We start from the raw sequence: 16,450 nt of genomic DNA, 5'->3' as shown, positions 1-16,450 counted from the left end.
CCAATTATTTTTACAAGGCCTTGTCGAGTCTCCAGACTCGTTTTCAATAAGGCTCTGGCTGGCAAAACAGGATCTCTTTTTAAACCTAATCTAAATTTATATTTATATCGGAGCACTTTCACTCAAGGCGCTTAACGAGGCTTACACAACAGTGACAAAATGGAACGATGATGATGATGATGGCGGTTGTGATGATGACGATGATGATGTAATCAATTTACACGAGAAATCCAATTCCCGTTTAAATAATGAGCAAGCGCTGATGATGATGATGATGACTACCCTCTCTTTAGCCAGGCAAGCCTAAGCTAAATCTTAACACTGTCGTTAATTCAGGAATATCCTCCTGCCATATCCATGTTAAAATAAACAAGCAGTCTTTTGATGATGACAATGATGACGATGATGGTGCTCGTGGAAAATACAGGCGGCGATGATAAATTGAGGATGCTGATGTCGCCAATTAGTCACCTGGGGTAGGCCTCACCGAGTCTCAGGATGCTACTGTGCAGGAGGGTGCTGCTACACTCCGATGCTTGGGCGGTGAACCGCATTACTCGTCAAGAGTTTGGCTTTATGCGGACGTGAAAAGTGGCCAGCTAATTTATTAATTTTTAAATAATTAATTGATTGACAGATTTCTGCGGCCGCTGGCTAGGTTTAAATTGTGGGGGGGGGGGCGGGTGTGGCTGGAGGGGGGGGGGGAGGGTGACGCGGGGGAGAGGGAACGCAAAGCGCTGAGAGAGAGCACTAAGGTGGCTAGGAGATGTTAACTACCTCGCCTGGTATACAGGATGTCGTGGGTTCGATCCCAACCCTGACGCCTGCTGTATATTTGGAGTTTGCGTGTCTCTCTCATCATCATTACGGTGGCGAGGAGATGTTAACTACCTTGCCTGGTATACAGGTGGTCGTGGGTTTGATGCCGACCTTGACGCCTGCTGTCTATTTGGAGTTTGCATGTCTCTCTCTCTCCCCGTGGTCGCGTGGATTTTTCCTCCGGGTCCTCCGGTTTTTCCCTTTCACATTTAGAATCCACATCACGCGTTTAGAGGATTTGGCTGCTGCTATAAATTTCCACTCAATAAGCCACTTCGTTGTGGCCAGGTCGCTTTTGAAAAAGAGCTACGTAGCTCAGTGGTCCTTACCTAGTAAGACTCACGCAGAGATCCATAGACTCACACAGAGGCCCACATACTCATACAGAGACCCATTGACTCACGCAGAGACCCACAGGCTCACGCAGAGACCCAAAGACTCACACAGAGACCCACATACTCACACAGAGACCCACAGCCTCACACAGACTCACAGACTCACACAGAGACCCACAAATTCACACAGAGACCCACAGACTCACACAGACCCACAGACTCACAGACTCATACAGAGACCCATTGACTCACACAGAGCCCCACACACTCACACAGAGACCCACAAGGACCTAATAATGACTTCCAGGAGATAGTCGTATTTAGAACATATATCAATCCACGTTGTATTGTAGGATGATGATTATGAAGAACTGGCGATGTTCATGACGATGGATGAGCGATGATGTTGATATTGTTGACGATGTCTCACCTGGTCGGGGTAATCTTGTGGATATGTCCGAATCACCTCTGGGTCTGCACAGACAAACAACCAAAGACAAAAGACACACAACACGCACAGCAATGACACGCACACATACAGACACCACGATTAGTGCTGCTGCACACAGCAAAGGCTGGGCTGAAGGTTGAACACTGCTGTTATCCCTCCGAAGCACCCACACAGGTACAATTACACGTCCACGCGTGTACACAGACAAAGCTCCCCCATAAAGTCCCACAGGCTGTTTGGGGGAGTGGCACCCATAAAGGCCGACACGGCACGCGAGAGGGTGGGGTGGCCAACACCACGCCAGACCGCCTTCGTCTCCCCCGGCGGTGATGTTTACACGCCGCACCAGGTACTCATTTGAAGGTCGTGCCCACCTTGGGGGATGCCTCGGGCGTCAGACATTCGCCCGTCATTGTTCCTGGTCGTGAGTCGGATTCCAATTCAGGTGGCCGGGTTCGCAGCTCAGTGCGCTAACCAGGCCGGCACGGCACACGAGGGGGTGGGTGGCCGGCACCACTCCCGCTCGCCCTTTGCCTACCCCAGTGGCAATGTTTACGCACCGCACCGGGTACTCATTTGAGGCCGAGTCGACCTAGGGGAGGCCCAGGACCGGTTCAGATAACCGTCACCGGTGTTGATCGCCGTGAGCGGGAAACGAACTCGGGTCGCCAGGTTCGTAGCGCAGTGCGCTAACCACTGCACCACCGCTCTCCACACTGTACACACCCCACACGTACCCACACCTACCTTAGCCCCTCCCCTCCGTCCCCCCCAAAATCCCCCCTTCAGCCCCGCCCCCCAGCACGAGACGGTGCTGCGAGTCACGTGACACGTCTATTTTTAGCCTCATTTGGGCTCCCACTGAACCCCCCGCCCCTCAGCCCCTCCCCGGAACCCCCCACGGCGACACAGCTATCCTAACGAGAGGTGTGCCTGCGTCTGTGTGCAACGTGCAGGTCGACTCGGCCGTAAATAAGTACCCGGCACTGCGGGACACAAAGGCGGCCGGGCATGGGGGAGCTGGCAACCTCCCTCGTGCCGAGCCTTCACAGGTGCTCGCGAACAGCACTTGCCCCAAACGGTCTGCAAAATGCTCTACGGGGGATCTTTGTCTTTGTTACACAATAAGCTACCTGGCCCTGTCGCTCCACATGAAGCTCTGGGCCTTCTCGGCCACAGTCATGCCCTCCCTTCTCCTCAAAAGGAACATCTGCGCCGGTCAGAAACATTCAGGCTGGGCCTGCCAATACGATCCATCCTGGGTATAACCAGGCTGGGTTGTGTGAGAAGCTCACAGCCCCTTGAAAGATCTCCACACAGTCCCAAATCAGTGAGCTCCTCCGGCAGGCGAGGCTGCATTGGCTGGGTCACGTAGCCCGCATGCCCAGCCACCGCGTGCTGCCCAACCAGCTTCTGTTTGGCCGGATAGAGGGGACGAAACGGGGCAGCACGGGCAGGAGAAGAGATGGACGGGGGGAGTGGATCAGTGGGTGGATGAGTGGGTGGGTGGGTAGATGGGTGGATGGTTAGGTGGGTGGATAGGTGGGTGGGTGAGTGGGCGAGTGGGTGGATGAGTGGATGGGTGGGGGGATGGGTGGGGGGATAAGTGGGTGGGTGAGTAGATGGAAGAGTAGGCGAGTGGCACGAGCTAGAGAGGAAGTGGGCTATTGTGGTACAGAAAGTTCAATGAGTTGATGGTCTCAACCTCGTCACCAATGCCTTGATGCAAACACCCACCGACTCTCAACGAGACCCGCATACTCACATAAAATACATGGACGAACATACAGACTCACAGTCACACGGACACCTACAGACTCTCACATAGGCTCACATAGAGACCCACCGACTCACATTGAGACCCATTGACTCGCATAGAATCCATAGACTAATACAGGACCCACAGATTCACACAGAGTATCGTAGACTAACATAGAGACCCATAGACCCACACAGAGTATTACAGACTCACATAGCGACCCACAGATTAACAGAAACCCAGGCTCACACAAAGACCCACAGACTCACACAGAGACCCAGACTCACATAGAGACCCACACACAGACTCACACAGAGACCCAGACTTACATAGAGATCCACAGACTCACACAGAAACCCAGACTCACACAGAGACCTAGACTCACATAGAGACCCACAGACTCACACAGACACCCATAGACCCACACAGAGACCCATAGACTCACACAGAGACCCACAGACTCACACAGAGACCCAAACTCACATAGAAACCCACAGACTCACACAGACACCCACAGACCCACACAGAGACCCACAAACTCACACAGAGACCCACAGACTCACATAGAGACCCACAGACTCACACAGAGACCCAAACTCACATAGAAACCCACAGACTCACACAGACACCCATAGACCCACACAGAGACCCACAGACTCACACAGAGACCCACAGACTCACACAGATACCCACAGACTCACATAGAGACCCACAGACTCACACAGACCGAAGAAGACCAAGGGTATAACACAGATACTCCTGCTCCCCACTGCTCTCCCTCCTGCTCCCACCCCCTGCTCCCTCACCGAGTTAAAGCCGAAAATGAGATTATAGAGCCATGGCGCCTGACGAGGAGTGAGGGGGGGGGTGTTGGGGGGGGAGCAACCCCCCCCCACTCCTCCCCTCCCCCCCCCCTCTGTGTTGTCGGGTGCAGAGCGAATTTCTTAGCCAATTACCTCTGTGAACACTTCACTCAGAGGATGGCAGCAGACGCACACACGTATAGACACACGTACACACACGTATATAGACACACGTACACACACGTATATAAACACACGTACACACACGTGTATAGACACACGTACACACACGTATATAGACACACGTACACGCACGTATATAGACACAAGACAAAGATCCCCCGGATAGCCTTAACATACTTTTGGGGCAAGTGCTTTTAGCGAAATCCTACGAAGGCCAGCACGGCACACCAGGGGGGGGGGGGTGGCCAGCAACCACGCCCGGCCGCCTTTGTCTCCCCAGTGGAGATGTTTACACACCGCACCAGGTATTCATTTGAGGCTGAGTCGACCTAGGGGAGGCCCAGGACCGGTTCAGATAATCGTCACTGGTGATGGCCGCGAGCGGGAATCGAACTCGGGTCGCCGGGTTCGTAGCGCAGCGTAGCGCTAACCACTACCCTAGAGAGACACACACACACACGTATAGACACACGTACATCGATAGACAGGCACACGTACATAGACACATGCATGTACAGACACACACACATATAAACACACGGGTGTACAGATACAGACACGTATGCACAATCTTAAATTAACCTCTTTTCCACTGTACAAGTACATGCATGTAAATAAAAAAAACGCGTGCGTGTGCGTGTATAAGCGACTGTGAATGGATATGACAGGCCAAGAGACGAGGTGACTGTGTGCGCGTGTGTGTGTGTATGTGTGCTCATGTGTGTGTGCATATGTGTGTGTATGTATAGTGGAGAGTGGTAGTGCAGTGGTTAGCGCTACGCTGCGCTGCAAACCTGGAGACCCGAGTTCGATTCCCACTCACGGCCAACATCAGTGAGGTTCATCTAAACCGGTCCTGGGCCTCCCCTAGGTCGACTTAGCCTCAAATGAGTACCTGGTGTGGTGTGTGAACATCGCCACTGGGGAGACAAAGGCGGCCGGGCGTGGTCTTCATAGGTGCTAGCTGACAGCACTTGCCCAAACAGTCTGTTAAGGCTCTACGGGGGATCTTTTCGTATGTGCTCGTGTGTGTGTGTGCACATATTTACATGGGGGAACGCCAGCGCTGTGCTTGGCGCACTGCGCTACAAACTCCGGCAACCCGAGTTCAATTCCCGCTCACGGCCAACATTGGCGACGAATATCTGCACCACTCCCCCGCACATCACGTAGGTCGACTCGGCCTCAAATCAGCACCTGCTGCGGTGTGCAATAAGCATCAGTGCAGTACGGGGAAGACAAAAACGGACGGGTGAGGGAGCTGTGTGACGTGCCGACCTTCATCGCACTTTGCTTCACTAACGGAACTTGCCCCGACGGCCTGTGTAGGCTACACGGGGGGACCTGTGTCTCTGTACGTGTGATGTGTACGTGTGCGTGTGTGCGCGCGCGCGAGTGTTGTGGGGAACAGAAGTGTAGCAGCTTAGCGCTGCGCTGTGCTACGAACCCTGCACCGGTCCTGGGCCTCCCCTAGGTCGACTCAGCCTCGAATGAGTACCTGGTGCTGTGTGTAAACATCGTCACTCGGGAGACAAAGGCGGCCAGGCATGGCGCTCGCCACCACATCTCCCTCGCGTGCCGTGCCGGCCTTCATAGACAGGCGCTGCTCACGAACAGCACTTGCCCCAACAGTCTGTGAAGGCTATCGGGGGGGTATCTTTGCATTTGCCTTTGTTGTGTGCGAGTGTGAAGTGGCTATGATGACGGGCCAGGAGATGTGTTTATTGTGTGTGTAACCCCATTGGAGCATCGTGCTGGGTGCAATTTAACGCCTCTTTGTGGAGCGGGCTAAGTGAGAATTGGAATGTGCGGGTGCATGTACCATTCGGGAGAGAGCGGGGGGAGAGAGCGCGGGAGTGAGAGAGAGCCCGGGAGAGAGAGAGAGATAAGGGATGAGGAGGAACAACGATGGAGAGACAGACGAACGTAGCTCAAGACTCCAAGAGACAAGCAGACAAAGATCCCCCGTATAGCCCGAACAGACTGTCGGGGCAAGTGCTGTTAGCGAGCAAGCAATGAAGGCCCGCACGGCACACGAGAGGGGGTGGATGGCCAGCAACCACGCCAGACCGCCTTTGTCTCCCCAGTGGCGATGTTTACATGCCGCGCCGGGTACTCATTTGAGGCTGAGTCGACCTTGGGGAGGCCCGTGACCGGTTCAGATAATCGTCACTGGTGTTGGCCGTGAGCGGGAATCGAACCCGTGTCGCTGGGTTCATAGCGCAGCGCGCTAACTGCTCCACTATCGCGCACATATATACACATACACACAGAAATCGATATGCACACTTACACAAAGAGATGCACAGATACACATCGCTCTTGACCACCCCCGTGCTGCGCCCGTTTAGCCCCCTCTATCCTTCCAAACAGAAGCTGCTTGGGCAGCACGCGGTGGCTGGGCATGCGGGCTACGTGACCCAGCCAACGCAAGCTCGCCTGCCAGAGGAGCTCACTGTTTGGGACTGTGTCCAGACCTTTCAAAGATTTGTGAGCTCCTCACACTGTGATCCAAACTGGTTAAACCCAGGGATGGATTGTACAGGCAGGCCGGCCAGAATATTTCTAACCGGCGCAGATGTTTCTTTAAAGGGGGGTCCCCACGTTTCGCATTACTCTGGCCCAAGATAGACCCAGAGCGTCGTGTGGAACGACAGGCCAAGGTAGTCTGCATACTGTCACATCACCTACGCGGCAGATGCAAAGACAATGCCGCTCGACTGATTCGGGAGCGAGACCTCCGATGCCAAACCGGAAGCAGTCATAAGCACGCACACTGGCCCAGCTATGGAAACTTCTCCATGCCATCAGTCACAAGAAGCACGGCAAACCCATCTTTTCAAACTCACGCGACCTTCCTAGTGTCCAAGCGGGCAGTCGTCATAACGGCAATTTATGACGCCGAGCTATTTGTGTACAGGCATAGGGTACACAAAGCGGAGTCGTTTTATTTCTAATTGCGGACCAAAATGCCGCCGTGGAATTTGTACCCAGCGTAGTTTTCGCCCCCCCCCCAACCGCCCCCCCCCCCCATGAGACGCGGGGAGAAAAGAAATCTCAGACGAGCGCCCGGAAAGGCAGCCAGAAACCAGCGGTTGCCCCAAGCTCTGTGGTCCTACAGTGGATCGGAATTGGTCAGCCTACCACTCCGCGTTGAGCGGTTTACGCAGCGCGGTAACGATCGGCGCGGTGGGCTCCTTACGGTGCGGAAGAAGTTCAACGTACGCACAGGGGCGCCGCGGTGGCTGGGAGATGTTAACTACCTCGCCCGATATGCAGGAGGTCGCCGTGGGTTTGATCCCGACCTTGATGCCTGCTGTATATTTGGAGTTTGCGTGTCTCTCTCTCTCTCATCATCATCATCAAGGTAGCGAGGAGATGTTAACCACCTCGCCCGGTATGCAGGAGGTCGCCGTGAGTTTGATCCGACCCTGACGCCTGCTGTATATTTGTAGTTTGCGTGTCTCTCTCTCTCTCATCATCATCACGGTGGCTGGGAGATGTTAACTACCTCGCCCGGTATGCAGGAGGTCGCCGTGGGTTCGATCCTGACCTTGACGCCTGCTGTATATTTGGAGTTAGTTTACCTGTCTCTCTCTCTCATCATCGTCATCAAAATAGCGAGGAGATGTTAACTACCTCGCCCGGTATGCAGGAGATCGCCGTGGGTTTGATCCCGACCTTGACGCCTGCTGTATATTTGTAGTTTGCGTGTCTCTCTCTCTCATCGTCATCAAGGTAGCGAGGAGATGTTAACTACCTCGCCCGGTATGCAGGCGGTCGCCGTGGGTTCGATCCTGACCTTGACGCCTGCTGTATATTTGTAGTTTACCTGTCTCTCTCTCTCATCATCGTCATCAAAATAGCGAGATGTTAACCACCTCGCCCGGTATGCAGGAGATCGCCGTGGGTTTGATCCCGACCTTGACGCCTGCTGTATATTTGGAGTTTGCGTGTCTCTCTCTCTCTCATCATCATCATCATCAAGGTAGCGAGGAGATGTTAACTACCTCGCCCGGTATGCAGGAGGTCGCCGTGGGTTCGATCCCGACCCTGACGCCTGCCGTATATTTGGCGTGTCTCTCTCTCTCCCCGTGGTGGTCACGTGGATTTTTACTCCGGGTCCTCCGGTTTTTCCCTCCACATTTAGAATCAACATCTCTACGCGTTTTAGAGTATGTGGCTGTGAAATATTTCCACGTAATGATAATAAGCCCTCTTCATTGAGCTGTCACTTGTGATCGCCGGGTCGCTTCTGAAAAAATAACTATGCAGCTCAGTAGGCCTTACCTGGTAAAATAACAAAAATCGTTCAGTTTATACGTACATTGCAATGTAGGGCAGCCTGCACGCAATCCCCGCTGCCCCCCTCCGCTCAACAATTTTGCTAAAGGCACATCAGCCAGCCACTCACAGAGGGTGGGATACTTCCTCCAATATTTAAGGCTCTGCAGCCCTAGCGAGGTCAACCCCACCCTTGGCCCCATGACGTTGTTCCCTGAGCTCAGGGGATTCCGCTCCCCCAAGATATCACGGGGGGAAAAAAATACTCATTAGACGTGCGGGTCAAGAGATCGGATCACCGCTCATTTTCCCCCAAGGACGGTTATGGGTGTGGCGCTGCAGGTTACGTTCCCGATGGAATTATAGCGGAACCTGTGCTGCTAAAGCTGTTTCCACCTCCTCAGCAACCCACGACCGCCACCCATGCTCGCAGCGCCGCTCGGCTCTCCGAACCTCCTCAATCATGGACGTGTGACCTTGTCGACCATCGTTCTTCGTTGCAAGGCCCGCGGGCAACTGGCGGCCCCTTGTGGCCTTTAGTGCGGCCCCTTGTGGCCTTTAGTGCGGCCACTGGTGGCCTTTAGTGTGGCCACTGGTGGCCTTTAGTGCGGCCCCTTGTGGCCTTTAGTGTGGCCCCTTGTGGCCTTTAGTGCGGCCACTGGTGGCCTTTAGTGCGGCCCCTTGTGGCCTTTAGTGCGGCCCCTTGTGGCCTTTAGTGCGGCCCCTTGTGGCCTTTAGTGCGGCCTTTAGTGTGGCCCCTTGTGGCCAATAGTGTGGCCCCTTGTGGCCTTTAGTGCGGCCCCTTGTGGCCTTTAGTGCAGCCACTGGTGGCCTTTAGTGCGGCCCCTTGTAGCCTTTAGTGCGGCCCCTTGTGGCCTTTAGTGTGGTCCTTGTTGGCCTTTAGTGCGGCCCCTTGTGGCCTTTAGTGCGGCCCCTTGTGGCCTTTAGTGTGGTCCCTGTTGGCCTTTAGTGTGGCCCCTGTTGGCCTTTAGTGCGGCCCCTTGTGGCCTTTAGTGCGGCCCCTTGTGGCCTTTAGTGTGGCCCCTTGTGGCCTTTAGTGTGGCCCCTGTTGACCTTTAGTGCGGCCCCTTGTGGCCTTTAGTGCGGCCCCTTGTGGCATTATGTGCGGCCCCTGATGTGCAGGCCCCGACAATACACAACAAGTGAAAACACCCCCCCGCCCCCCCCCCCCCCCCCCCCATCGTGCTGCTGTCAAATCCCCAATGGTTTCAAATGCGTGGCGGCCCTCACACTGATGATGTCTTATCGGCGAAAGTGGCCGCCCTCTGAAAAGTAGTAAAGAACACTGATATAGACGGTGGGAGTGGGCCTGCCCTCAGCTCGCCGTTACACCGCCTACGTCAGGGAATGGTCTCTGGGGGGTCTGGGCTGGGTACTCGGTGCAGCCACAGCAGCTGCATGAGCCACAGTCCTGAACCTCACACATTCCCCTCTTTCTTCATATCACATCCCATCCATCTCCCTTCGCTCCTTACCCCTCTCCCTTCTCTCTCCAACCTCTCCCTTCAATATCTCCCATCTGTCTCTCCCTATGCCTCTCTTGCTCTCTCTCTCTCCCCTCTATCTCCTATCTCTCCCATCTCTCTCTCTCTCTCCACCGTCCTATCTCTGTTAGCTCTTCCTGCTATCCACCTCTTTCTCTGCAATATCTGTATCGCGCTTCTCTCTCCAACCTTCCGATTATCATTCCCCTATCTGTATCCTCTCTCTTCCTCCACTCTCTCCACGTTCACGTCCATCTCTCTCTCCCCTCTGTCTCTCTCCCTGCGCTCTCCCCTCGCCTATGCTCCTCTTTCCTATCTCTTCCCTATTCCTCTCCCCTCTCCTCTCTCTTCCTCGTATCTCCTACTTTCCACACAATTACCCTCCGTCTTCCTCCACTCTCTCTCTCTCCGTGTCAATCCATCTCTCTCCCACACTCTCTCCTCCTCCTCTCTCTCTCTCCCCCTCTCTCTCCCCCCGTGTTCTCCCCTCGCTGTGTTGAACAGGCCCTACGCGTGTAAGGACATTGTTTCATTCATTAAATGTTAAATAATTTTCGACGAATGATAAATTAATTAGACCGATCCCTTTACTTATGCATAGCTCTGTAAGAACAGCGAGGACACACATGCATGTACGCACACGTGTAAGTATACAAGTGTAAGTACACGCGTGTGTGTACATGTGTTTACACGTGTACGTGTACACGCACGATCCACGATGCGCACGTATAGACACACGCGTACACAAAGGCAAAGGTCCCCCGTATGGCCTTGAATGAATGTTGGGGCAAGTGCTGTTAGCGAGCACCTATGAACACTAGCATGGCATGGCACACGAGGGGGTGGGTGGCCACCACCACGCCCGGCCGCCTTTGTCTCCCAAGTGGTGACGTTTACAAATTGCAGCAGGTACTCGGGTCAACGGGTTCAGAGCGCAGCGCGCTAGCCGATGTGCTATTGTAGTGCGTACACATATTCAAACACATGTCCACACCAAACACACTTGTACACACAGACACATATAGTAGTATATACACACCTCTACACACACGTATATAACGCACACAACAACAACAGCCGCCTTTCTCCGCAAAGTGGTCGGTGATGTCACCACACCGCTCGTGCCAGGCTAGGTGCACTTTGAGACCATCACGTTAAGTGTGGGTGGCTCGCTGCTGACAGGTCACAGGACAGACTCCAGGCGGTCAAAGGTTGTCTGACTTGAGGTGACTCATACACACGAAAACAAAGATACATGCCTGTGGTTATTCTGTGTTTTTTGATGATTTACCCTCTAACGAAATCTGGCCATGTCTAGCACCCCCCGTGAAAGGGCATGTCGCACGCCCAGTGGGTGCAGCGTGCACCCCCAGGTGAAGAAGAGCCACCGCTCTAGACTACGACACCAAAGTCTAGAGTCGAGTCTCAGAGTCCAGAGTGCGAGTCTGGTATCCGACTCGAGTCCCGGCCGGCACGGCGGACGACACGAAAGTCTAGAGTCGAGGCTCAGAGTCTGGCATCCGACTCGAGTCCCGGCGACACAAAAAACAAAGACCACCCTTATAGCCTGAACAGACCGTAGGGGCAAGTGCTGTTAAGCGAGCAGCACCTATATGAAGGCCGGCACGGCGCACGAGAGGGCGGCGTGGCCAGCACCACGCTCCGGCCGCCTTTGGCTCCCCGGCGTCGACCGAGAAGCAGGGATCGGCAACCTGCGGCTCCGTCGAAGCGTGCGGCCCTTCAAGGGAACTGCTGCTTCATTATTTATTCAGGACCGCCGCGGTCTCGTATTCACCGCGTGCATTGCGGCTCTTGCAATACCGAGGGTTTTTCTGTTTACTGAATTCGAACGACATTCATTTGTCAGCTTTCTTGTTATTTTGGTCGACGACCCCTGACCATGGCAGAGGCCTAGGACCGGTTCAAAAATTCGTCACCGATGGTTGGGAGTCGAACTCGGGGTCGCTGGGCTCGTGGCGCAGCGCACTAACCGCTGCGCCACCGCTCTCCACTAACAAAGACGAAGACCACCACCCCCCCCCCCCCCCGTGTGTAGCCTTCAACAGACTGTTGGGGCAAGTGCTGTTAGCGAGCAGCACCTATGATGGCCGGGCACGGCACACGAGGGGGTGGGTGGTCAACATTACACAAACAACAGCAGCAGCAGCCGCAGCCGCCACTCGGCACTAAGTGTCATGCTCCTTCACCATCGCACTCGTGCCAGGCTAGGTGCATCTGTACACACCTATCCACTTTGAAGGAGGGGGGGGGGGGGGCGGTATGAGGTGTGGGGGTGTTGGGTCTGGGTACAAGTCCCAACCCTTCCCACAATTCTTCCCACTGAGTTGGGAGGGTGAGAGGGGAGGGGGAAGGGGTGATGACCCCCCCCCCCCCATCGTCCCCACCCCCCACAGCGAGGGCGCTGATTAACGCTCGGATCTCAGGTAATTAATGAGGTCGCGTGTCCCGCCACGCACGCCAATGTGGGGGGCCAATTACTGTCCCCCCCCCACCACCCCGCCCCCCCTCCTTCTTTTCCCCCACAACCACCCCCCTTCCAAATTATTAAGTTGTGTTTAATTGATTTTGCTAATTGATTGGTTATTAATTAATTAATTGGGCGCGCGCCTGCCCGGCGATGTCACGTGGTCCGTCATCAGCAAAGATGACGGCAATAACGATCGCCACCGCCATCATCACCACGATACAATCGTCACAACATCGTCGCCATCATCTTCACCATCATCATCATCATAAAACGATCATCACTACCACCACCATCGTCATTATCATCACCATCACAACATCACAGCCATTACCAACACGACCATCGGCATCATAAAATCATCACCGCTACCATCGTCATAACAACATTACCACATCACAACCGTCATTACCATCATAGCATCATCCCCACCAATATCAACGTCATATTAGCACCATCATCAGGATCATGTCATCACCACCATCATCATAACATCGTTATCATCATCATCACCACCACCACCATCATTATCCCTTGTGCTCGTTAACTGCTGGTCTAGACTTATCTAAAGCACCATGCTGGAGAGTCTAGAGTTACAGACGTTAGTCCGAGATGATAATCTATATCTACGAAGATTGGAGTTTAGAGCAAGAATAGAGAGTGTGAGTCGAGCGTGCAGTTTAGCTATTAAAAATAACAGTCTTGAGTCGAATAATTTTGACAGTCTCCCAGGAATCGGCGTACAGACGGACGACGCTAGATTTTCATAACCTGACAGTCTATGGATAGTCAGAGATGCGAGTCTACAGTGAGACGTGCAGATTGACGAGTCTCGCAGCCAAATAGAATCAGTGGTAGTCTAGAATGCGATAGTCTAGAGGGCATTCTGAGTCCAGAGTGAGAAAGATCGTAGTGTAACTATTACTCAATCGTTAAAAAAGTAGAACGTAGAGGTTTTGATGAAACAAAGTACGTTGTAACTTACGTGCCCGTGCTGAATTTGTGCTTTCGAAACAAAAATCTGGCCATGTCTCGCACCCCCCGTGAAAGGTCATCTCGCACACCCCAGGAGGTGCAGCGTGCACCCCCAGGTGAAGAAGAGCCACCGCTCTAGACTACGACACCAAAGTCTAGAGTCGAGTCTCAGAGTCCAGAGTGCGAGTCTGGTATCCGACTCGAGTCCCGGCGACACAAAAGCCTGAACAGACTGTTGGGGCTAAGTGCTGTCGAGCGAGCAGCACCTGTGAAGGCCGGCACGGCGCACGACACGAAAGTCTAGAGTCGAGGCTCAGAGTCTGGCGTCCGACTCGAGTCCCAGTGACACAAAAAACAAAGACCACCCTTATAGCCTGAACAGACTGTTGGGGCAAGTGCTGTTAGCGAGTAGCAGCACTTTTGAAGGCCGGCACGGCACACGAGGGGGTCGGGGTGGCCAGCACCACGCCCGGCCGCCTTTGTCTCTCTAGTGGTGATGTTTACACACCGCACCAGATACTCATTTGAGGCAGAGCCGACCTAGGGGAGTTCCAGGACCGATTCAGAGAATCGTCGCTGGCGTTGGCCGTGGGCGGGACTCAAACTCGGGTTGCTGGGTTCATAAAGCAGCGCGCTGACCGCTTCAGTGGCACGCAAAGACAAACACACGCACACACACGCGCACACACACACACGCACACACACGCACACACACACACACGCACACACACACGCACGCACACACACACGCACACACACACGCACACACACACGCTTACACACGCACGCACACACACACACGCGCGCACACACGCTTACACACGCACACACAGGCACGCATGCACGCACACACGCGCACACACGCACGCACACACGCACGCACACACACACACGCACACACGCACGCACGCACACACGCGCACACGTGGACGATACAAAACCGGTACCACTTTGAGGTGTGTCACCCGTGAGCCCCCGTCATAGCAATGTGTAATTTCCACTACTTTAGCTCGGGACCGCCAGCGGAGAAGAGGCCTTGTCCACGCTGCACTAACACAACTTGAGGAGCTCCTACAACTTGGTTGCCTGGAAATCTGTGTGGTTCCCGATTGGGTGGTGGGGTGGGTGGGGGGGATACAAAGACGGCCGGGGAATCGTGTGTTCTCCCCCACCACCCTCGCCCCCTTCTCCCCCCAACCCCCCACCTACCACCCCCCCGGCCCCCCATGGCCGGACCCGGTGCCAATTATCCCGGGTAGCTTGGGCTGCCTTTAATTAGTATAACGAGTCTACGTGGGGAGGGGGGGGGGGCACGCGTGGGTGTGTGTGAGTGTGTGTGTTAGTGTGTGTGTTAGTGTGTTACTGTGTGTGTTACTGTGTGTGTTAGTGTGTGTGTGTTAGTGTGTTACTGTGTGTGTGTTAGTGTGTTACTGTGTGTGTGTTAGTGTGTTACTGTGTGTGTGTTAGTGTGTTAGTGTGTGTGTTAGTGTGTTACTGTGTGTGTGTTAGTGTGTTACTGTGTGTGTGTTAGTGTGTTACTGTGTGTGTGTTAGTGTGTTACTGTGTGTGTGTTAGTGTGTTACTGTGTGTGTGTTAGTGTGTTAGTGTGTGTGTTAGTGTGTTACTGTGTGTGTGTTAGTGTGTTACTGTGTGTGTGTTAGTGTTTTACTGTGTGTGTGTTAATGTGTGTGTTAGTGTGTTACTGTGTGTGTGTTAGTGTGTGTGTTAGTGTGTGTGTTAGTGTGTTACTGTGTGTGTGTTAGTGTGTGTGTTAGTGTGTTACTGTGTGTGTGTTAGTGTGTTACTGTGTGTGTGAGTGTGTTACTGTGTGTGTGTTAGTGTGTTACTGTGTGTGTGTTAGTGTGTTACTGTGTGTGTGTTAGTGCGTTACTGTGTGTGTGTGTTAGTGTGTTAGTGTGTGTGTTAGTGTGTTACTGTGTGTGTGTTAGTGTGTTAGTGTGTGTGTTAGTGTGTTACTGTGTGTGTGTTAGTGTGTTACTGTGTGTGTGTTAGTGTGTTACTGTGTGTGTGTTAGTGTGTTAGTGTGTGTGTTAGTGTGTTACTGTGTGTGTGTTAGTGTGTTACTGTGTGTGAGTGTGTGTGTTAGTGTGTTACTGTATGTGAGTGTGTGTTACTGTGTGTGTGTTAGTGTGTTACTGTGTGTTAGTGTGTTAGTGTGTGTGCGTTAGTGCGTTACTGTGTGTTAGTGTGTTACTCTGTGTGTTAGTGTGTTACTGTGTGTGTGTTAGTGTGTTACTGTGTGTGTGTTAGTGTGTTACTGTGTGTGTGTTAGTGTGTTAGTGTGTGTTAGTGTGTTACTGTGTGTGTTAGTGTGTTAGTGTGTGTGTTAGTGTGTCTGTTAGTGTGTGTGTTAGTGTGTTACTGTGTGTGTGTTAGTGTGTTACTGTGTGTTAGTGTGTTACTGTGTGTGTGTTAGTGTGTTAGTGTGTGTGTTAGTGCGTTACTGTGAGTGAGTGTGTATTAATGTGTTACTGTGTGTGTTAGTGTGTTACTGTGTGTGAGTGTGTGTGTTAGTGTGTGTTAGTGTGTTAATGTGTTACTGTGTGTGTTACTGTGTGTGAGTGTGTGTTAATGTGTTACTGTGTGTGTGTTAATGTGTTACTGTGTGTTTGTGTGTTAGTGTGTTACTGTGTGTGAGTTAATGTGTTACTGTTAGTGTGTTACTGTGTGTGAGAGTGTGTGTTAATGTGTTACTGTGTTTGTTAGTGTGTTAGTGTGTTACTGTGTGTGAGTGTGTGTGTGAGTGTGTGTGTTAATGTGTTACTGTGTGTGTTACTGTGTGTGAGTGTGTGTGTTAATGTGTTACTGTATGTGTGTTAGTGTGTTTGTG

The 16,450-nt window shown here is 53.1% G+C and overlaps 1 protein-coding gene across 3 annotated transcripts in view; it reads right to left on the bottom strand.

Moving 5' to 3' along the window:
- Nucleotides 1-16,450, bottom strand: part of LOC116953196 (DENN domain-containing protein 1B-like) — a 113,579-nt gene that overhangs the window by 57,793 nt on the left and 39,336 nt on the right. For all 3 annotated transcript variants that reach the window (XM_076074797.1, XM_076074796.1, XM_032973152.2), the window contains one exon: nucleotides 1,585-1,628. In XM_076074797.1, coding sequence (XP_075930912.1) covers nucleotides 1,585-1,628 — 44 coding nt within the window. The remainder of the gene's footprint in view (nucleotides 1-1,584; nucleotides 1,629-16,450) is intronic.

The sequence above is a fragment of the Petromyzon marinus genome, chromosome 50, assembly GCF_048934315.1.
Source record: "Petromyzon marinus isolate PM22_M1 ecotype Great Lakes invasive population chromosome 50, UKy_Petmar_22M1.pri1.0, whole genome shotgun sequence".
Taxonomy (NCBI): Eukaryota; Metazoa; Chordata; class Hyperoartia; order Petromyzontiformes; family Petromyzontidae; genus Petromyzon; species Petromyzon marinus.
Note: the sequence above shows the minus strand (reverse complement) of the source record. Positions and strands in the feature narration are given on the sequence as shown.